We start from the raw sequence: 23,713 nt of genomic DNA, 5'->3' as shown, positions 1-23,713 counted from the left end.
ATAAGATTTAGATTTTTAAAATTTGTAATGGAATCACTTAATTTGATTTTTAGTGAAGCATTTTCTATCAGACTCTGACGAAGGGGACACTGTTTCCCATGTGCTATTAAAAGTTAAACCTTGTGACTACTGTCTGACTGTGTTTTTCTTTTAGAGAAGTCAGAGGGGGCAGTCTGTGACTTCATGTGAGAAATAGCCACCAAAGGTCTATCCAGCATCAATTTTAGTTCTTTAATTTTGGTAAGCGCCTGTTTTTAAAACAGATTAAATTTGCCTGAATTATTTCAGAAGTATATATTACAAAGCATTCAAAGCAAGTGAGAATTCAAATGCACAGAGCAGAGCTAGAGGGCTTTTTACAGAGGCCCTTTAGGAGGTAAGCATTTCTCCTAGGAGCTTTGGTTATTATATTTTCAGAAACATGTTCTCATTCTTTTCATTATTATTAAAAGCATAACTAATTAGTAGAAATATTCTTTTTGATATTCAATTGACACATCATTGCTAAAGTAGCTTTCTTTCTTTTTTTTTTTTTTTCTCTTTTCAAGAAGCAAAAGATACACCATCAAGTCCTAGAAGGATTATACCACTTTCTTTTCCGCCCTGAAGAGACTTGGAAATTAACGGGTAACATTTTGCATGAAAATTGCTGAACGCTTTTCCTTCTTATCTCGGCGGCCTTCTGCGGAGAATTAATAGGAGGTTGAATGCGCGCATGGATAAAATGGATCATCTTAAAGGATTGAAGTTCCAAAAATATATCAGCAGGACTGGACAGGTTTGACATAATGAGATTTCTATTTTAGCTTGACTTCTGGAACACTGAATAAACTATAAACTGAGCCGCGCACGTCCTGGGAAGGAAGTTTCTCTTCTACGATATTCTAGCTGCGTATAACTGCGTACAACATTTTTCTTATTCAGACCCTTTGAAAAAAGATATTTACTTATCAATTTCCCGAAAAATAGGACTAATAGACACTTACCAACTTTTAATATATGAAGCAGGACAGAAAGCTACAATTTGTATCATTTTGGAAAAGAAATCTAAAGAAACAGCCACCAGAAAGACAAGCAATCTCTACGTAAGCACTGGTGGAGATGGCAGAGGCTTCTGAGGATGCCTCAGCTCTGCCTGTGACAGTGAAGAAAAAGAAAAGTTTATCCATTGAAGAAAAGATCGACATCATAAATGCAGTAGAAAGTGGCAAGAAAAAGGCAGAAATTGCAGCTGAATATGGAATAAAGAAAAATTCCTTGTCTTCTATTATGAAGAATAAAGACAAAGTTCTAGAAGCCTTTGAATCTCTGAGATTTGATCCGAAGAGAAAAAGACTGAGAACTGCTTTTTACACAGATCTAGAAGAGGCATTAATGAGGTGGTATCGAATTGCTCAGTGTCTAAATGTACCAGTTAATGGTCCAATGTTGCGTCTCAAAGCTAATGATTTTGCCCAGAAACTGGGACATAATGACTTTAAGTGCAGCAATGGTTGGCTGGATCGCTTTAAATCCAGGTATGGCTTAGTATTCAGAGCTCAACCTGTAGAAGCTACAGCTGTGTCAGTAGACCCTTCTGCCGTCTGGCACCAAAATGTACTTCCTTATTATTTAAATGATTATCACCCTAAAAATGTTTTTAATATAAAAGAGACTGGGCTGCTTTATCGAATGTTACCTACAAATACATTTGCATTTAAAGGAGAAACATGCTCCATCGGACAGTTATGCAAAGACAGAATAACTCTGGTGGTTGGGACAAACATGGATGGCTCAGAGAAACTTCCTTTGCTTGTCATTGGAAAAAACAAAACTCCACATTGTTTCAAAGGTATTAAATCATTGCCTGTGTGCTATGAAGCTAACAGAATGGCGTGGATGACCTCAGATGTATTTGAACGATGGATGCGGAAGCTTGATGAGAAGTTTCAAGCCCAGCAACGAAAAGTGGTGATTTTTGTTGATTCTTTTCCTTCACATCCAGAGGTAAAGAACCTAAAGTCCATTGAGTTAGCGTTCTTTCCATCATGTTTATCTTCCAAATTTATAGCTATGAAACAAGGTGTTATTAAAAGCCTTAAAATCAAATACCGACATTGCCTTATCAAGAAATTCTTAAGCTCTGTTGAAGGCAGCAAAGAATTTACATTTTCCCTACTAGATGCAGTTGATACTTTGCACCTTTGTTGGAGGGCTGTAACCTCAGAGACTATTGTCAAGAGCTATGAAGAGGCAGGATTCAAATCTCAAAAGGAAGAAAGTGACAGGACAAATGCAGAGACAGACACTAGTCTTGATTTGGTTGCCCATGCTCAGGCAGCAGGCGTGGAATTTCCTGAAGGCTTATCTATAGAAGAGTATGCTGCCCTCGATGATGATTTGGAAACTTGTGAAGCTGCACCAAAAGGTGATTCAGAATGGCCCGAAGAAAATAAATCTGAGGAAACCGGATTTTATACTTCTGATGAAGAGGATGATGGTGGATCTCTAGGCACTGAACTCCCATTACCATCAAAAACGGAGGCAATAACTGCTTTAGAAACTCTTAAAAATTTTCTTAGAAGTCAAGATATGAGTGATGAGCTTCATAACTCTTTAGCAGACCTTGAAATTTTTATTAACTCATCATCTAAGTAATTATTTGTGGTACAACAAATGAAGAGTAATAGCTTTTCTTAATGTATTTTATTATATAAGGTATATAAAAGGGAAAATACCACTTAAACATAAAAAATTAAAAAAAAAAAAACCCAACCTTTGGTTTAATTGCATATGTCTTTGACCTGAATAGCGAAGTTCCCTAGGTAAATTAAATAATGAGTAAGTAAAAAATAATAATAATAATAATGAGTAAGTAAATGAAAAATATGAATTTTAATATAGCAAGATTTGGGGGAGTAGAAAATATATTTTGGAGGCCTTGTACTTGAAATATGTGATATAAATGTCAAAAATCAAAAACACTCCAGCTATTTGATTATACAGGTTGAATTGGTGATTGCTATTTACTTTTTTTTTTAAGGCAGATCATGTTCTAGAATATTTTAATTCATCTACCTCGTATCAGAAATGAAATATCTATTCCTTAGATATTTATTTTTATAAAAGGCATATATTCTAGCCTTGTAGCAAGTGTTAATTTTAAATTATTTTTCTTGTAACTAGCTTATCTTGCTAAGAAGAAATTATGAAAAAGTACTGAAAATAAAGTGTGACCCAATTCTACACGAAAGTGATTAAAAATATATGTCTCACTACTTTCCAGTTATTTCTGTAGAAAGTCATTTGAAAGAGTATGACCTTATCAGATACTTTTTGTCATCTACAACTGGAAGATGATATGGATTCTTCCTAAATATTTGTATGTATATATGTGTTTAATAGAAAAATACATTACTTAAACATTTGTGAACTCATAATTTCTATTTTAATAAGACAACTCTTGAAAAGCTATATGAAGATATATATGCAGTTATGAGAAAAAGTGTCTTATGTGGTTCTTAGATAGTTTTCTAATTTTAAAGTTGAAACTTTTAATCTATCATTATTTTCCTGGTTTTACTGAATTTTCAGGAAAAGCTGAGTGTCTTTTCAGTATATTTTGATATATTTAATCATTTTTTTTCTTTTAAATTCAATGGCTAACATATTGAATTAAATTTGTTCAAAGAAGTTTTGTCTACAGACTATTAAAATATTGTATGAAATTATTTACTCTCCATAAAATAGTTTTTAAAAGTATAAAAATATAATCTGTCTGACTTTTCTGTTGTCAAATTTTAAATGCCATACTTATTTAACATACATAGTTTAGGGTACCTTTTGAAAAAGTGTAAAATGTTATACAGATTATTTTTATTTTAGGGATCATTATTAGTCTGCCAACAAAAGACCTATTTGGAAGGAAATATTTATAGAAAGTATTTTTATTGTCCATTATTGATTTACTCTGCTTTTGAGAGTTAGTAATAGCAAGCTTTAAAAATATATTCAAATTAAGAAAACTTCTTGTAGAGCAAAATATAGATTACTTAAACTTAATTGAAATCATTTTAATTAATGATTTGATTTAAAATTTCAGCATAGATTGGAACTGTGAACCTAAATCATGGACCTTAATCTCTCTTAAGAGCCCTCGCTATAACTATAACACCTGGCATATATTGAGTTTTGTTCAATAATTATTTTCTCTTTGTTTCTCTATACCATTTTGATACCAAATTTTTATTTAATCATTCCAGTATTCTATGACATAAGAATTATTACCTCCATTTTTATAGATGAGGAAATTGAAATCTAAAAAATATAATTTGGTTAAAATCTCAGAAACAAAACCAAAATGCAGTAGTTCCCTATCACTTATCCTATGTTCCTCTAACTCTGTACCACAATGCTGCTTTTCTATACTCCATAAAAGAAATTCTGTTGTTGTTTCCCTTGAGTTTAGGGCCCGAAGGATGAAATATTTCAAAGAATTTGCTGAATCTGTGTTGATAGCTCTGTTCACAAGATGTCTCCTGAGAACACTGTTACTAATGCAACACTCACACTTTCTGGGTTGGTAATTCTGTACAACTCTTAACACAGAGGTTCCAGTGCAGTTCTAAGGCAAATACTTGAAACAACTATAATATGCCCGAAGTGCTGAAAGTACCTACTATTCTTTTTCTTCTATGACATGATTCATTTTTTATTTCTGGGGCATAATAAATCTAAAAGTGATAAAATTAGGCAAGGCTCCTATAGAGAATAAGAAAAAGATGCCTGCTTATTTAAATTCAGAGATAAACTTTAAGTTGTTAATGTTGTATATACTATTCTGTGTAATTTACAAGCTATATAAATTTAAACAATTTTCAAAACAAAATTTCTTTAAATTCACTTTTCCTAGAACAGACAGTCATGGCATACCTCACTCCTGATTTATCATCTCCATACACAGTTAATGCAAAGTTCAGACTAAATGTCACTTGTCTTTTCGGAAAAGAACTTCACTTAATTCACCTGCTTTTCAGTTAGGTGTGTTATTTTCATTCTTTATAAATTTCTACTGTTGCAACAATGTTTCCCCTTCAGTCTACTTCACCAAATAACAAATACTTCTATTGACTTTGGGACATTGTTTCACTTCACTAGTGAATGGTTTGGTTCAAGATAAAGTAGGACAATGAGTAAACCAAGGCCTGTGGGTCTTATGTTGCCTGCCTGGCTTCTCATTTGGACCTAAGGTCAAATGTAAAACCTCCCATTTACTGTATACAAAGCAGAAGAATTGAGAGGCAAAGAATAGGGGAGGGAGAGTTGAAGGAGAGCTTCCCTAGTAAACACCTCAGATGTCAGGAGAAGCCCTTTTCAATCATTAGCTCAGTAAGGACTCAGTAGAGACTGGCAGAGAGAGATTTGGCTCTTAAAGGAGGTAGTACCCCGCATCTGCCAACAGGTTCAGAGTCCAATGGTGGGCTGGATCTTTGGGGGGAACATAGAGCTACCTAGCTAGGTGCAGTGTGGCATAAGGCAGCCAAGAAGCTATACTAATTGCTGAGAATTCCTACTACTAGAGGAGAGAGAGGCCTAGATTGAGGGACCATAGCTGGCATAGAATAAATTCTCAGAAAAAAAAAAATCATTCAATGGAATAAATTTAATCTAGCCCTAGTTCTATGCTACCTTGCAAAAGATATTTCATTTGTCTAAATATCAGTTTGTACTACCCATAAAATAAGACTGACACTTCATTTGAGTTTATCTTGAGGATGAAAGAAAATTTCTCATGCAAAAGCATTTAGCAAGCTCTAAAGTGTTCCTTGCCTATAAAGAATGACTAGAAAGGCACCTCCATGCTACTACTTCCAGATATGCCCAGGTAATAGCCTGGTGATCACTAAACATCAATGACAATTTCCTCATTGGCATTCTTCTATACGATAAAATAGAGAAGTCAACATTTCTAGAAATATGCAATTTATCTGTAGAACTAAAATATTTTCACTTTGAAGGAATAAAAAAGTGACTTAGAAACCTTCAGTTTTCCTTGTGCAGAGCTTCTGCAAAATATTGCAGATAGTCATCTGCTCACCATATACTCACATGACCTGTCTCTGCCATTGCAGGGAGTTGGGGGCAGAGGAGGAGGAGATTTCTTCCATCTCTTCTTATAAAAGCACTGATCCCATCATGGGGAGCCCATCTTCATGATTTCATCTAACCCTAATAACCTCCCCCACTCCATCTCCAAGCATCATCACAGTTAGGGCTTCCACATATGAATTTGGAGGGTGACAAACATTCAACCCATAATAACCACTTAGTGCTAATAAAGATATGGGGCACGTGGGTGGCTCAGTCAGTTAAGTGTCTGACTCTTGGTTTTGTCTCAGGTCATGATCTCAGTGTCATGAGATCAAGCCCCACATCCAGCATCATGTGCAGTGTGGAGTCTGCCTGAGATTCTCTCTCCCTCTGCCTTTCTCCTTGCTCATTCTCTCTTTCTCTCTCTCTGTCTCAAGAAAATTCACATATTATCAATCTGTGATGTGCTGTATCAATCGGTCTTCAACTTGCTATAAACTAAAAGAGTACATGTATTTCAGAACTTGTTAATCAGCTATAGCTATTAGCAAGGTCCTGAAAGTTTATAAAACCTTAAGAAGACATGACAACATTTTTCATGGCCTTGAATAAATGGAAAAACTCAATATTGAAATGTAAATTCATTTCTTCCAAGTTAACCCCAGTCAAAATCCCAATGCAGATTTGTCAAAAATTTTGTAAAATAATTCGGATTTTTGGGCAGCCCTGGTGACCCAGTGGTTTAGTGCCTCCTTCAGCCCAGGGCCTGATCCTGGAGACCTGGGATTGAGTCCCATGTCAGGCTCCTTGCATGGAGACTGCTTCTCCCTCTGCCTGTGTCTCTGTGTCTCTTTCTCTTTCTCTCTCTCTCTGTCTCTGTGTCTATCATGAATAAATAAAATCTTTAAAAAACAAACAAAAAAAATGATTCAGATTTTTGTAAGAATAAATATGTATCAGTATATCAGAAAATTTTGAAAAAACATAGGGAATATTTTATCTATACCAGAATTTTAAACAATATTGTGTGGGCAAGAGAATAGGTCAATCAAAAGTATAATACATAATATCTAGAAAAAGAATTTGCGTATGATAGGAATGTCTTTTATTTTTTTTAAAGATAGATTTATTTATTTATTTATTTATTTATTTATTTATTTATTTATTTATTTATTTATGATAGACATAGAGAGAGAGAGAGGCAGAGACACAGGAGGAGGGAGAAGTAGGCTCCATGCCGGGAGCCCGGTGCGGGACTCGCGCCCTGGGCCAAAGGCAGGTGCTAAACCGCTGAGCCACCCAGGGATCCCCAGGAATGTCTTTTAATCAGTGATGAAATAGATGGATTATTTAATAACTGATATTAGGGCAAATGGCTAACAATATAGGATTAAAAATATCATACATCAAAATGAATCCTAAAAGAATTAAATTAAAAGAAATGAAAGAAGGAAAGAAAGAAAAAATGAAGAAAGGAAAGAAGGGAGGAAAGGAAAATATTAAATTAAACTTAAAAAAAAAATTTATTCAGAGAGAGAGAGAGAGGTAGAGACATAGGCAGAGGGAGAAGCAGGCTCCACGCAGGAAGCCTGACGCGGGGCTCGACCCCGGTCCCCAGGATCACACCCCAGGATGCAGACAGTGCTAAACTGCTGTGCCACCAGGGCTGCCCAAATTAAAAATCTTTTAAAAGGTATGACACTCAAGAATAGTATAAAAATACTAATAAAGTATGGAAATAGGGATGCCTGGGTGGCTCAGTGGTTGAGCGCCTCCCTTTTGGCCCAGGGCGTGATCCTGGAGTCTCAAGATCGAGTCCCACATCAGCAGCCTGCTTCTCTCTCTGCCTGTGTCTCTGCACCTCTCTGTGTCTCTCATGAATGAATAAATAAAATCTTAAAAAAAAAAAAGTAGGAAAATATGTCAACATTACTAGGAATCAAAGAAATGCAAGCAAAAAAACGGGACATCTTTTGGGGGAGCTATCACAAGACAAGATTATAAAGAATTATAATACTAAATATAGGCAAGAGCTTAGAGAAATGGCTGCACTGGTGTGGGAAACATAAATTGGTACATTTAGTTATTATAGTTGGTGTGTATTAAATACTTATTAATTTCTAGACTTCAAAGTACTTAGCCTGTGTTGGTTAAACTCAGAATAACTCTAGCTATATCATCCCCATTTCAATGCTAAGAAAATTTAAGTATAGCTATAGCTAATAAATAACAAAACTAGGATTCAAACCCAAAAAAATTTGACTTAAAAATATGTTGTACATGATATAAATTTATCCTAACACAATAAAAATACTAAGGATGTTTGTTGCAGTGTATACAAGCCCGTTGTCCCTTATCCAAAACCCAGGGAACATAAATGTTTTAGAATTGAGAATTTATCAGATTTGAAAGAGATGATATATACAAACATATACTTTATGTAATATAACACCCTTGGGAGATACTAGGGTAGCATCCCACTGTCAAACATTAATAATTTTGCAGTGAAACATATTCATATGAAGTCAGGTATATAAAGATTATAAATAGCTTAATAGCTTCATAGTTTTTATTGCCAAATGAGTTTATATCAGGTCAGCTTTTGTCATCAAATGAATTACAAAAAGGTTTTCAGAATAACTCTTCATGTTTCAAAATGCAGATAAAAGATTTGGTCCTATAGTAGCTTAAAACAAAAACAAAAGACTAAAAACTATTTGAGGGGTGCCTGGATGGCTTAGTCCATTGAGCAACCAACTCTTGATTTCTTTTTTTTTCAACTCTTGATTTCAACTCAGGTCATGATTGCAGGGTTGTGAGATCAAGCCCTGTGTAGGGCTTTGTGCTCAGAGGGGAGTCTGCTTGAGATTCTCTCTCCCTCTCCTTCTGCCCCTCCTCACCATCCCCTCAAATAAATAAATCTTTTTTAAAAAGGCTGAAAACTATTTGTTTTTTAGTAGGAAACTGGTTAAACATACATGTAATATTAACTATAATGTCAAGGTCCAAACTTTTTTTAACTTCTTTTACTTGCATGTATATGCAAATTTGCTTGCCTGAACTGGATTTTTTTCTAAATTTGACTTGCAAATAAATTCTGTAATGAAAATCTCCTATTCCTCTGATTCTCCTTGTTGAACATCTTACCGTCACTGCCAGGCTAGAAATTTTTTTGCCAAGTGAAACAGGATCTATAGCATAGTATTGAATTGGTGAAAAACTAGATTTACTGGTTTAATGTACTATAGATTACATGTTCATCTCCATGCATTAGCCCAATTTGAGTTCAAAGAAGTCAGCTTCCTTGTTCAGAGAACTCTTAGCCAATATGTTGGGGAAAAATTGAAAGGACAAGAGCCCCACTTCATTCCATTTTTACTTATTTTTTCTTAGTTATCAAACCCAATAAAATCATGTTTTGTTTTGTTTTTAAGGTGGGGCTGTTGTATAATCCCTTTACGTGTATCTCCCCAACAGTACCTATTAAATACAAACAGGCTATTGATACATAAATATTTGCTCAATTGAAGAACTAAATGCAAAGTTACAGATAGTCTTGTTTCCTGTATTTGTTAACAAAGATTGGGTTTTTGTTTTGTTTGTTTTGTTTCTCCCTAACTTCCTCTTTGTATGCCACTGAACTCTCTTTGTTAATGCAAAGTCACTGCCTGTGTTATTGGCTGATACCAAGCCTTGTTTTCTACGTTGCAAAATAGGTAACTCAGCATAGAGATAAGAGTCACTTTCATGTCACTACCTGCCTAGTTGAGGAACCATTCTCCCAAAAAGCTCTAGAATGGTGATGTTTCTTAACTCTTGCAGAGATGATTGCCTCACTTGTACACTCAAAAGTGAGTAAGAGAATTTCGTATTATTCATGTAATGAACAGTTAATTACTAAATTCAATTAAACCAACAAATTAGTTACTGAAAAAGAAAACGAAATAAAGGAAATAATGACAAGACTCAGACTTATGCAATGGCTTATGCTTACGTTAATTTCCTACATAATTGTAAAGTCAGCCAACAATAAACTTAGGGAAAAACCTCATGTATGATATCACAAGAGTGTTAATCATTAATTTGACATCCTCTAAAACTCTTTTTTTTTTTTTTTTTAAGATTTTATTTATTCATGAGAGACACAGAGAGAAGGCAGAGACGTGGGCAGAGGGAGAAGCAGGGTCCCTGCAAGGAGCCGGATGTGGGACTCAATCCCAGAACTCCGGGGATCAGGCCCTGGCCGAAGGCAGATGCTCAACTGCTGAGCCACTCAGGCGTCCGCATACTCTAAATTTTTTTAAAAGTACAGAAAAGTACATATACTACAAATATCTACCAATTTACATAATTAACATTATCATGTTTACTTCAGATTACCATATACATGCTTTACTTTCTTAATTTATTCCTAAGTATTTTATACTTTAGTTGCTACTGCAAATAGAATATTTTCCTTTCAATTTTCTGATTACTACTAAAAAAAGTGATTTTTGACTGGTTTATATGTAGTTACACTACCAAAGTTTCTTATAAATTCAAGTCTGTTTTCCAGTCAGATCTTTTCATTATCATTTATAAATAGAAATCACTTAATTTTTCTTTCTTTATACTAATTTTATTTTTCTTGTTCCTTCCTGAAAGCCATGAAATATTCTTGTATTTTCTTCTACTAGCTTACAAGTTTTGTTTTCATGTTTAAATTCATTTTGTGTGTGGTAGAGGCAAGGATCTAATCATATTTTTTCCTAAAGGGAAAGCCCTCTTATGTATTGACTAGTTTACCTTTTTGTAATACCTTTGCTATTCATAACAACTTCTTGCACCTGCATCAAGAGATAATTCTGGGGAAGAGTTTAAATCTTATGATGTCTGAATCAATTCTAAGAAATGAAGTCTTAAACCAAAAGACAGTTATATTTACATGGAAAGATGAAATCTGTTGTTTTTTTGCTGCTGAATGGAAATGGGGACTTGTGGAAAACTAAGAGTTTTTGTTGTTTCTTGTTTATTTTTAATGAGAGAGAGATTAGGCACACTTGCCCCCTGGGAACAGGGAGTGGGGGAATGAGAGAGGAAGAGGGAGATAGAGAATACCAAGCAAGCTTCATGTTTAGTGATGAGTCCTACCTGGGGCTCCATCTCATGACCCTGAGATCATGACCTGAGCCGAAATCAAGAGTTGATCACTCAACCCACCAACCCACCCAGGCACACTGAAGCTTTTCATTTATTTATTTATTTATTTATTTATTTATTTATTTATTTATTAAGATTTTATTTATTTATGTGAAAGAGAGAGAGAGAGAAAGCGCGAGCAGGACAAGAAGCAGAGGGAGAGGGACTCTATACTGAGTGTAGAGACTGACATGGGGCTCATCCCACGACCCTGACATCGTGGTCTGAGCCAAAATCAAGAATTGGACACTCAACCGAGTCACCAGGTGTCCATCAAAGCTTTTTTTTTTTTTTTTTTAAGATTTTATTTGACAGAGAGAGAGGGAGAGAGAGAGTATATGAGAGCAAGTATAACCAGGGAGAGTGGCAGGCAGAGGGGGAGGAAGATGCAGCCTCCCTGCTGAGTAGAATGCCCAATGCAGGGCTTGATCCCAGGACCCCAGATCATGACCTGAGCCAAAGGCAGATGCTTAACCGACTGAGCCACCCAGGTGCCCCTCAAAGCTTATATTTTTGAAAATTTATTTTTGCATTCCTGAGCTGTAGGGTATACAATTTAAATCTACTACAAGGCTAACAATCTTTTATATCATCTACTTATACTTAGGCTGTAGAACTTCAACTCTGAGACTTTTTCTTCCAAATCTGATCATTGTCGTGTCACGTTCATTCTGTTAGAGAAATCATACAAAATCCTAGGAAATCCAGGTTAATTTTACCTAATTAATATAGTTGCTCTAGGAGTTTTCCAAATAAAATTGATTCAATCCTAGTGACTCTAAAGATACTCTAGTAAGGGATAAATGACTGTTTATCCCACAAGAACCTATCACAGTCCTTAGGCTAGGCACTGAAGATTTAATGGTGAGACTGAAAAAAAATCCCTGCCATTATGGAATCAGTGGTGGAGGCAGACATTATTAAATAATGATACAGGGATGCCTGGGTGGCTCAGCAGTTGAGAGTCTGCCTTTGGCTCAGGGTGTGATCCCAGATCCTGGGATCCAGTCCCACATCAGGCTCCCTGCGTGGAGCCTGCTTCTCCCTCTGCCTGTGTCTCTGCCTCTCTCTCTGTGTCTCTCATGAATAAATAAATAAAATATTAAAAAAATAATGATACAAACATAAAATTGCAAATGCAATAAATACTCTGAAGGAGCAGTACCTGTTTGTCTAAAATCATATAACCTGGGAATTCGATGTAGTCTTAAGGTCAGGGAAGAGTCACTGAAGAAGTGTCAGGAGCTGAGACCCAAATTTGAATGTTATGTAGGAGTTCACTAGGCAAAGAAGAGGAGAGGAGAAGACCATTCTGGACAAAGGCTCTTAAAGAGAAGGAGTCCAAATGGGTTAAGGAATTGAAAGAATCTAGAGTGAAGAAAATTGTGGTGAGGTAGGTAGAGACCAGGACTTGCAGGGACTGGCCTATAGCCGGGGCTGGGTAAGCATTTATAGAAAAAATGTAGAAGGAAAAGACGTCTTCCATCTTGGTCTTCCAAAGCCTAGGCCAAAGCAGAGTAGTAAGACTTGGAACATACTCAAAATGTTAGCAAGAAAATGGAATTTGAAGGAAGTGGAGTCTCAAGATAAAAAGCAGTCCCTGCCACAGGGAGAAAAGAGATAAAAGCCTGAGAGCAGAGACATCAACACGGCCACAAGATAATGAGGAAGGTGACAGCCAAGATCACTGGGAGGGACATTCTTTGAAGGTCAAGAACAATGAGAGCTGAGTTGGCTTTGCAGACCGTGCAGATCCCACTGGAATGAGCACCAGAATGGGCAATGTCCATTGCCTGGGCCTAGGGCTTATGTTTGCTGTCCTCCTTTCTCACACCTGCTCAGGGAGGTCTTCCTTCCTCTGACAGCAGTGGCCAATACTTTGCTTGGTGATCACCTTGCAGGGATGATGCCAGTCTTAGTCCCTCTAGAGATGGTGAAATACTGACGCCGTTTCCTTTGTGCTAATAATATAAATTACAACTGAGAAGTAAAGAATAAATATATGCAACAAAGAGGTGAGGTCATACTATATATATATCTTCACAAAAACAATTGATTTCAAGAGTCTCTCGTGACTCTTTCCCTTTCTGCCACTTGTCTATAGATACGTATAACTATAATGCATACTAAGGAAGCACAGTTAGAATAATAGCCAGGGTTTCCCTAACTCTCTGTCTCGAGGTGTGATTTTTCATGGGACAGCTTGAGTTATATTTGGGCCAATGCTCTCAGACAGCTTCACGGGCGATTAACATCTCACTTAGAATAACACATCTTCAACACTATTAAAAGAAAAATAAGTAATAAGTAATCCACCTAAAAGCTGTATATTTTAAGGTTCAACCCTCAAATGGGGGATTTAAAAACAAAGAGAAAAAAATGACAAAAGACAAAATAAATGTTTATTTTTAAAAAATGATTCTCTAATAAATGATTTACCCCTCCTTTTTTTTTTTTTCTTGTCTAGTGTAGTACCAAGATATGCTATTCTATACAACAGATGGTTCAGGAGTCAAGAAGGAAGAGTAAAAAGTATGTTTTAGCATAGGTAAGTCATCACAGGCAAGGTTCTTTCCTCTAATTTTTTATTTGGGCATATTTTCTTTGGCATTTTAATCCTATTCTTCAGCTATCCTTAGCATAAAAGATAGAGAAAATATTTTTAGAATGATTTGCTGACCTCTCCAAATACTCTTGTCACTGGAGTGACCACTATTCTCAGCCAGAAGTGTCATTCACTGCTTTATGATGAACACATAAACAGGAATAGGAATCTTTAAAATCACTTCCACTGAAAACATACTTTTCTCACAGTGCTTTACTTCCAATATATCTAATTAACAAGAAACCAGACTTCTTAAAAACTAAATTTATTTCACATGATGCCTCGGTTGGAGGATGGTCTTTTGATTTTTTATTTTCTGTAAGAATTTTTCCCACAAGTTTAGGCAAAAAAAAAAAAATTTAACTTTCAATAATGTGTGTAATAGACATATTGTGCTGAGCAGTTTGAAACCTTCTTTGAATCTAGGAAAGGCACAGTTCCTAATTAACTGCCCAGAGAATGGTTTCACCATATGGGAATCTATTAAGTAGTTCTAGTGATTTCTGTGGGACATAGGGGCAATGATACTACATTTTTAATCAGGCAAGCTAAAAAGCTAACACTTTTTTGACAACTTAGCAGTCCCACTTCTACAAGGGCTCCAGATGTTCAAAGCTCTCAAGAGCAACTCCAGAAATCCTTGTCATGCTCCGTAGGCCCATGGGATTGGTACATGTTTTAGCCTCTGAATAAATACCACCGATGGATTTTTTTTCTTTTTCATTTCGAGACTGTTAAAGGTAGAGGTTTTTAAAATTTACTTGGAAATAGATGAGAAATGCATCGAGACTTGAGATGTACTTGGAATAAAGGTAATTTGGAAGGGTCTTCATCATTCCTGTTAAGCTCAGAGTAATGGAGAGGAAAAACACCCATGCTTTTAGATCTCTTCTGATTAATAGCCTCCTTTGAGAATCCAAATAAAACTTTGGATTTTCTCCAGAAAAAGGACATGTATGTAAAATTTGCTTAAAATGTCAGAAGATTCACTATTAAGAAACCCTGCTTCACCTTCCCATCATATATAGTCTTCATCACTAAAAGTTATGCATATATATGTATATATTCTTTTTAAAGAAATATATATATTTCTTTTCTTTAAAAAGAAAAAAACTCAGTCTCTGAGGAGATTGAGCTCACATCCCACATCTGACTCTTCTTTTTTTAAACGTTTCAATGTTTCCAGTCAATACCTAAAGACATTTTAATAGAATTCTTTTTCTAAACTTGCATTTGAGTTAAGCAATTTCCTCTTCTTTTGCACATTATTTTTTAGCCATCTTCTTTGAATGTTATTTTTAATAGCTTGTTTGTGTATTTTTTACAAGGAATTAACTCCCTTTGCCAAATCCAATTAATAAATAGGACAGTCTGAGGACTTGTGCTCTCTAGAAGGTGAACACAGAGTCCAGAATGTGTACCAGGCTGAACCTCTAGAGCCAGGACTGGCTCATTGCGACACTCTCTGACTGTGTCCTCTCCTGAAGCATCAGAAACAACAAGCTTTAATCACTGAGAGTTACAGACTCCAAGCTAACATCCCAGGAATGACTTGTGTTCTATTTTCAGAGCAAAGAAAATAATGATTCAGTCATACAAGCATTATTAGCAGAGCTATTTCAGAACCGGGAGGAAGAATGTCACATAGGGGTAAAATATTTTGAGAGCCTTCTCTGCAGTCTTGCCTTAGGTTGTGGGGAGTGAGGTAGAGGAGTTAACGACCTGGTCTCTACCCTTGGATTTTGCCATCCAGGTGGGAATACAGAATAAAGACACCAGCTGATGCAAGCCATTATATGCTAAGTGTCCAATCCCTGTGACAACAGAATTCCCAGAGTGCAGGGAAGAGCATGGTGTGAGCTTAGGTGAAGTGCAGGGTAATCAATCCAGGCTGGAAGAATTACCAAAGATTTTTAGTTGGATATTTTCTGTGTCAGATATAAAGAAAGTGCATTTACAAGGCTTCCAAATGTAGATTGTGGAAGATGAGTCTCTTGATTCTCCTAGGGCTGGTGCAGGATGTAGATAAAGCCACCAACTTCCATCCTTGATTACATAAAGCTCCAATTGCCCTTCCATTCTAAATGCTTTTCCATTCTGAATGTGCATATAATCCTTGAAACTTTAAAAAAAAAAAAAAAAGAAACTTTACAAATAATTAAAATATTAATTCCTGCCATAGACATAAAAAGAAAGTCCGGCCTCGACTCATGCTTTCGAATGTAAAATATCTCGGATAGCTAGCATGAAAGGATCAAGTGAGGATCGCCAGAGTCCCAGAGAGCACTGAGGTCAAGAAAATTATTTTGGGAGCTAGAAGTTTATATCGAGCATGTCAAGGAGTGGCTGGAAAGTAATGTGGCTCATGTTTCTCCTTGCTGCCTGCCCCAGTAGCCACAAGTGACTTCAAAGCAGCACAACTCTGCCTGCAGGAAAGGGTGTGAAGAAAGAACAAACCACCTCTCCACTAAACTCACTATTTGGCTTACTTTCCAATAATTCAGTTTCACAGTAACTTTAATATTTACCAATTTAAGTACAACATTTATCCTAAGTAGTATACTCAAACCCGCTTCCCACTCCCCTGCCAAATGCAAGCCACTAAGACTTGAGGTTCCACTTAAAGAAAATTTGTGCTATTAATAAGGTCTGATGTAGGTGAAAAATCTCTAAGTTAATGATAGATTCTGAGGAGTCAGGGCTAGCTGAATTCTTGGATGGAATCAGCTGGTTTTCTCACTGTCTCACAAACTTCAATCTCTGCCCTTCCATTTCTTTTATCATGAAGAAGATGATGATGATGAGATGATGATGATGATGATGATGATGATGATGATGATGATATACTATACTGGGTGCTTATGGTGTGCCTGGAACTGTGCTAAGCACTTTATGTTCATAAACATCAGAATAGCAATTACCCTGGGCAGATAGTATCATGATTTTACAGGTGGGGAAACCAGTGAACATTCAAACTAGAATTTAAGCATAAAGTTAGAGGATGATTCTAACCCCATTCCCAGGTATGTATCTCCCTCCTCCCTGGAATGCCTTCCCACTCCACTCTGCCCAACCAAATTTAGCGGAGGCCCAGCTTAAATCCTGTGTCCTCTGGTAAATACTCCTACTGCCTATATTGATCTCATCATAGAACTCATAAAGCATCTATTTGTTGAACTCAGAAGAACAGCACATTAGTTAAACATGGAGGACTTGAGATTTCACAACCTGATCACAGTTACAGCACATTGAGTACTTACTATGTACAAGGAATTGTTCCGATAATTATGTGTGGATTAACTGACTTCATGATCACAACAAAGCTATGGGGTCAGAACTAGTATTATTTCCACTTTGTAGATGTGCAAACTGAGGCAGAGAGAAGTTAAATAACATTCTTTAGGGCACAGAATTAATATGAATATGTAGTCATACCTAGTACACAGAGCAAATGTTAATTATTACTATTTCTACTGCCCACCTCCCTTAAATTCTCAATTTTATCCAGTTGATTCATCTTCCCAGAAAGAAAATAAAGCATCTTCCATGAGCCAGATGCTGGGCTAGAAAGTATTATAATTGCCATTTCATTCATTCAAAAAATATTTACTGAACGCCTACTATATGCCAGATACTGTTCTAGGCATTGGGGATATTCACTGAAAACAAGGGCCTCATCATAATAATCCTGTAAAAATGATTTATAAGCTCCATTATTACCAATGACAAAACTGGGGTTCACACAGCTGGGGAAAGGCTTAAGGCTAAAATATAATTCTCTCGAATTTAAAAGTTCCAGGTCTCTCTCTTACAGGAAATAAGGTTACTTCTGTCTGTGATCCACCTGATAGCACCTATTCTCCCCCATGGGACTTAATGCATTTGGAAATTAGAAGCTCTTGATTCTCTTTCTCATATTTAGGTTGCAATTTCCCAATAACTCCACCATCACCCTCAGATAGTAATCATAGAATATATGCACGTTATATTACTGGTGAGGCTGCTCCCTTCCTCCCCACAGGAAAGTCTTCAAGCAAATAAACTAATCTGGGAACTATTCTGGCTGGGAGCATGGGGTAGGGTAGGATGGATTTCAAGCCCAATGTCTCTGTCTTCTTCTAAAGTCCCTACAGTGACTCCTAATAAGCCCCCAAAGAACTCTACTACTCCACAGGATACAAGAGAAACCATTGTGATCAAGAGAAAAAGTTTTGTTATTGGAGTCAGGAAGCCTATTTTATTAACATTTTTCATGATTTCCTTAACCCCTCCCCATGTATCACCTACTATGATCTAGACACTATTCAAAGCATTTTACAAATACCAACCCCTCTTAACTTCTGACTCCTGATTTGAGTCCCAATTTTCCATTTACAAACTATGAGACTATGGTCAAGTCAGTGAACTTCTCTGAGCCTCAGTTTCTTTATCTATTAAATGAGGGCAATAAATTGCCAGGATCCAATGAAATGAGTCATACATCAGATTAGAAACTATTACAAGTGTTTGTTCTTGGCATTTTGCCAACTGCTGCTCTACAAAAGACATAGCTGTTTCTTCTCAGAGGAGCTCCTGATCTATAATGCCAGGAGTGGACGAGGACAGGCTTGAGCTGTAGAGACTGGGCAATAGAACCAGTCCCTGCATCTCAGATTTCAGGAGAGCATGAATAGTAGGATACTACTATAATAGCAGTTATACTTAGAGAACCATGCGGGTATATGTGAGTGAATGAGTAATCCACAGAAGAGTTTAACATGGTCCCCTCACATCCCCTAATCTAAATCCTACTTACCTCAGGTCTCAGCTCAGATATTGCTTCCTCCAAAAGGCTTTCCTAATTCCCAAGACCCATATAAGGGCTTATTCTGTGTGCTCCCACAGCGTTCTGTACTTTCTTTCCATCCCCTTTTCTTGATAGTTTTCTCTATCCAGCTCCTCAACCAGACCACAAGCTCTGAGAAGTGTGAAAGCAATTGCACTAAAGAAACATAAAAAAAAAACAAAAAAAAAAAAAAAAAATTAAAAAAAAAAAAAAAAAGAAACATCAACCAGATCACCAGCCATACCTACCTTTTCAGCATTGTATTCTCAGCACTTAACAGATATTTGGGCACTTAGTAGGACCTCAATAAAGAGTTGTGTGAAAAAGTGATTCTGTATCTGGAACTGAAGAGATAGGGAGAACTTAGAACCCTAGTATATTTGTAGAAGACTTCCAGAAAGTTGCTATGCTAAGAATACGGATCTCTTCTTATAAGGCACGAAGAAATCACATGCTCCTAAGGTGGTTATGCGATCCGCCCAACATCCAAGGTCACACTGCAAGTCCTTAGGAAATATCTATTGATTTCTCATTCCTAGATGACCTCTGCTCACTAGCCCGCGAAGGTCCTTCCTGTGACCACTAAACCTTGAAGGTGGGTGTCTGTAATGAAGGCTTAAGTTCAATTTTGAAAGTCAAGCACAGGTAGGACAGGTGATCCTTTTTAGGAACTCTGAAGTGTAGACTAGCTTGGAAGAGACTGGAAAAGAAGCCCAACAGTATTGTATTATGAACCTATTTGGAGTGCGCAAGTATCCTTGTCAGTTTCAGAAGGGTCAATGAGTATTCCGTTCACTGAAGAATTTCATACATTGCTAGGAGATGAAATAGTATTGAGAATGAAATGAAATGTCATCCACAGTGAAATGCAATGTCTGGGAAAGGGAAAAGAAGACAAGGGTGATAGGGCTGACAGTCATGGGCAGACAGCCGTTTAGCATAAGTTAATTTACTGGCCAGCTCAATCCAAAAGGATGCCTATATCTGGCTTACAGTATGATATATTAGACTCTGACACGATGGTAGGAGGGGAGAGGGGGGAAAGGACGTTTCCAAGGACGTAATATATTTTGTGTATGAACTGCAGAAGCACAAGAAAGACCAAAAAGAAACTGGTGTTTTCATCTTTTTAGACTCTTGCCATCCTTGTGTCTGTGCCAACTCCTTCTCTGGGATGCAGGACTCAAGCAGTTTGATGCATGATATTAAACTATGTCTCTCCATGGAGGCAGATAAAAAATGCCATTGGGAATCAGCCAGAGATATGCATATACCTGCACCCCCATATGTCAGTACACGGTTAACTTTCCATGAGAGCCGACTAGAAAGAAAATCAGATATGTTACACATGTATTTCTAAGAATATGACTTTATACTCGGTTATTGGTAAACAAGGCCTCAGGTTATCATTCAAAACATTTTAAATACAATGAATAAGACCTTGATTTCTAAAAGCTCGACAAAAAAGAAGAAGAAGAAGAAAACATGACATAGTGCTTTTCCAATTCTAAGCAGCTGACAAAACCAGTTCCTAGTAAGGCATCTGAAACTTTTATCTTTTTTTCCCTAAGCAGACAGGGAAGGAAGCACAGAAATAATTGCACAAGAGAAGCATCAAGGAGGTAGTGAAGATAAAGCATACTATTAGACTGTATGCTATTCCCCTTGGAGCAACTTGGACAGAGTAGGGACTCAATACTTCCTTTAAATGACAGAGCTGAGAGTTTCCATCTGAAGCAAGACAAGTCTTCTGTCATTCAAAGGCTATTGTAATAAGGATCTAGTGACCCTGCCATTGCTCTCAGCTGTTGTCACATGGCTGTCAGTCAGAGTAAAGGCCTAGGAAAAAGAAATGTCCTGGGCAGAATGACTTTGTCCAGTCTGGGTATGGCTCCCACCTCTCCAGCCACCCTATTTGCGTGATCTTAAAGTGCCTTTGGAATAGCTCGCCTACTGACAGCTGCCTCTGGGGAAAAAGGGGTAGGATTTGATTTGGAAAATGTCTATATTCTTGAAATTTTGGATTTAAATATAAGATTAAATCATATTATAAATGCACTTTTGGAGTTTGTTGTATAAAAGGACATCTCTGGTGTATTTCTCCAAGTGCAAACTCTTAACCTTAAAGAAAAACAATACAGGTGATAATATTGTAATGAATGTATTCTTTAAGTTTGACTTTTAGATTATTTAAATAAATAATGTAATGAATGTATTCTTTGAGTTTGACTTTTTAAAAATGGCAGATTTTCTTAGAGTGAAATAAATACCTTTATATTCTAAAACGTATTTCTGAGATTGTTCTGTTTCTAGGCAATCGATTAATAAATCATTGAAATATAAGATATATTCAATGAATATTTTTTTCAAGTACAGATCCAACAGAAAGGTTCCCCCTTTATATTTTGTGAGGTAGAAATTTATTTTAACTATTATTCCATAAAGGAAATAAGAATTTGACATCCAAATAGTAAAAAGGGCATAGCCTAAAGGACACTTGGTAGCCTGACAACAAACACAGATGAAATATATTTTTTTACAAATATACACAACACTTTTGCATTTAGAAGAATTGCAACCGGAAATCTTATTTTACAAGATGGCATTGCATATAATCATTAGTTTGATGCTTGTGGTTATATATTCAATGGGCTATTCAATGGGCTACCACAAAGTAGAATATAAATGTTCAATTTATTTTCATATTTTACCTTTATCATTTTCTATTAAACTCTGTTTCTCACAGATTTGTCAACAAAACTGGAATAACGCTCTTAATGGGATTTCCCTCAATCTGGAATATTCTGTGTAAACTGAAACCTGTTTACTGAGCTGTGATGCTGTCCTTATTCCTGGGTCCTAAAGAATCTGTGGGGTGGGATCTAGGTGCCTAAAAGGAACTCCTATCCAGTGACTCTTAAGCTGAGGCTGGGCAGCTGGAGGCCCTGGGAGCCTCCACTCACTTTGATTTTGGACTTCTGGCCCCCAGAACTGTGAGACAAGACATTTTTGTTGTGTTTAAGTCACCCAGGCATAGCAGACCAGGAAAGTCATCCAAACATCTTTTGCTTTTTATGACTCAATTCTCTGTCTTCAATAGCCTTTGAGGGGAACCAGGTTGTTACATTAAGCAAGAGATTCTGTGCGGAATCTCTTTGTTGACCAAGTGACACTTTAATCTCTTTGTTGACCAACCCCCTTACTGGTTTTCAGGCTCCATCTGTGGGTCATTCTTCATCATCTTGACTTCTCTCACCCTGGGCCATTTGTCCTGCTTTTTGCTTCGGTTTGCTTCCTTGTGGCCTGACAACTAGCAGGAGTGTGTTTGTACAGGCACATGGGTGCCCTGTCTGCTGTTCTTTCCCACATGTAATGCCTGAGGAGGCTCAGAACCGGCTCAGTGGGTTTATGTTTGGATGAATCAGTTATGTTCAGGTCTTTTTCTAAGACATTTACGCTCTTAATTTTCATCCGCTTATATCAGTATACAGGCATTTGCCACCGGTATATATAATTACTGGCCCTCTTCAGAGACTCTCTCTCTTTTTAACCAAAACAATGTCTCCTTATTTGGTGACCCTCCCTGGTCCCTGTATGTCTGCTCTGGAGCTATAGTAATCCCCTACTAAATTTAAGGCTGAAGGCAGACTCTCACTGCTCTTTTTAAAACAGCTCACATCATACTTTAATCAGTCAAGAAAGTACACACATACTTACTAAGCACCAGGTAAGGGCCCGGCACTGCACTGGAGGGTTTCATGAGTACAAATCATCATGTATCCACTAGAAAGGAGGGAAATCCCTTAGTCTTCCTTTCCAGCCCTCTGGCTCTCCCCAAATGCTGGCCCTCTAAATTCCTCAGGGTATCATCACACCACAAACAGAGCTGTTTCCTTGCTTAGACACTGGAGTTCCTCCAGCTAATGTAAAAACAGAGGAGAAAATATGTTCTCTGCTGTACCCGAGCCCTATTTTTGTCTTTTGGATACTAATTCCAACCAGCTATGCAGCAGACACACCTTAAGGCCTCCTGTCCTGGGCTGTCCTCTCTGGCCTCCTGCCCTGCCTCTGCACACCACCCCCATTCCACACCAGTTCCCAGCAGCAGCAGCCTGCCAGGGCTGAGCAAGCCACCACTAGTGTGGGGACCCCTAGAGTTGCCAGGATACAGGGAGATCTAGAGGGCTTGCAGGGAGGGTGGTCCCAAGCAGGGGTGATATGGGATTCTGAAGGAGCTGGGGCAGCAGCCATTGCTAACCTGTAGAGAAACATTTATCTTTTTAACGATTGATATGGCCACACTGATGGGTGCTGATGGATACCAGCCCCACCTCACTGTGCAGCCAACGCTGAATAACTGAACCTTGCTGAGATCCAAATTTCTCATGTGTCAAAAGAAGCATATCTGTCCTGCCTCCCTACATCGTCCTTATGGGTCATAGTCCATAATGAATACTGCTTAACAGCAGAACTTAGATGACTTTTACTTAAACTTTGCCTTTATATTTACCAGGGCCATCCGAATGGTCTTGAGCAAATTATTTAATGTTTCTATGCTTGCTTTCTCATCTGTAAACAAGAGGTAGAACTAGCCCCCACCTCGTAGGGTCCTTGTGAAGATTACATTGACATGAGTCAATACATGTAGAGTGATCGAAACAGTGACGGGCACCATAATAACCATTAGGCGGCTCTGAGTTGGCAGCTATTGAGTTGGCCCTGAGTTGGCAGCTAATGACTTTCCTGGTCTGCTATGGCTGGGTGACTTAAACACAACAAAAATGTCTTGTCTCACAGTTCTTTTTTTTTTTTTTTTCCCACAGTTCTGATCCCACTTCTCCTAGAAGTTGAAGGAAAGGCTCTAGGCTCTAGTCTCAAGATGAAGGTCCTGAGGATGAGCAGATAGGGAGGCTGTACTTTGGTTTGCTTTGGGTTAATGGATATTTATATGGCTAGATGCTGATCGCTACCAAAATAAACAGAAAAGGCAAAGAGATTATTTTCAACCCTTACATGCCTTCTAAAAGTTGTCCCTA

General features: G+C 37.3%; 1 protein-coding gene and 1 long non-coding RNA gene across 11 annotated transcripts in view; one reads left to right on the top strand and one right to left on the bottom strand.

The window, feature by feature from the left end:
• The window catches only part of TIGD4 (tigger transposable element derived 4), a 49,321-nt gene that overhangs the window by 6,569 nt on the left and 19,039 nt on the right, over positions 1-23,713 (top strand). For 2 of the 10 annotated variants that reach the window (XM_072773656.1, XM_072773655.1), the window contains 2 exons: positions 155-240; positions 549-2,795. In XM_072773656.1, the coding sequence (XP_072629757.1) occupies positions 1,102-2,637 (1,536 nt within the window). In that variant the 5' untranslated portion in view covers positions 155-240; positions 549-1,101 and the 3' untranslated portion in view covers positions 2,638-2,795. The other 8 variants (XM_072773654.1, XM_072773658.1, XR_012006146.1 and 5 more) reach the window with 7 other exon arrangements.
• LOC140603098 (uncharacterized) lies at positions 15,559-22,568 on the bottom strand. The gene is made up of 3 exons (XR_012006153.1): positions 22,395-22,568; positions 18,926-19,021; positions 15,559-15,974 (listed from the first exon to the last, which is right to left on the bottom strand). It is a non-coding gene; the product is annotated as an uncharacterized lncRNA (long non-coding RNA).

Source organism: Canis lupus, chromosome 13 (assembly GCF_048164855.1).
Source record: "Canis lupus baileyi chromosome 13, mCanLup2.hap1, whole genome shotgun sequence".
Classification (NCBI taxonomy): Eukaryota; Metazoa; Chordata; class Mammalia; order Carnivora; family Canidae; genus Canis; species Canis lupus.
This window is presented reverse-complemented; position numbering and strand designations above follow the sequence as displayed.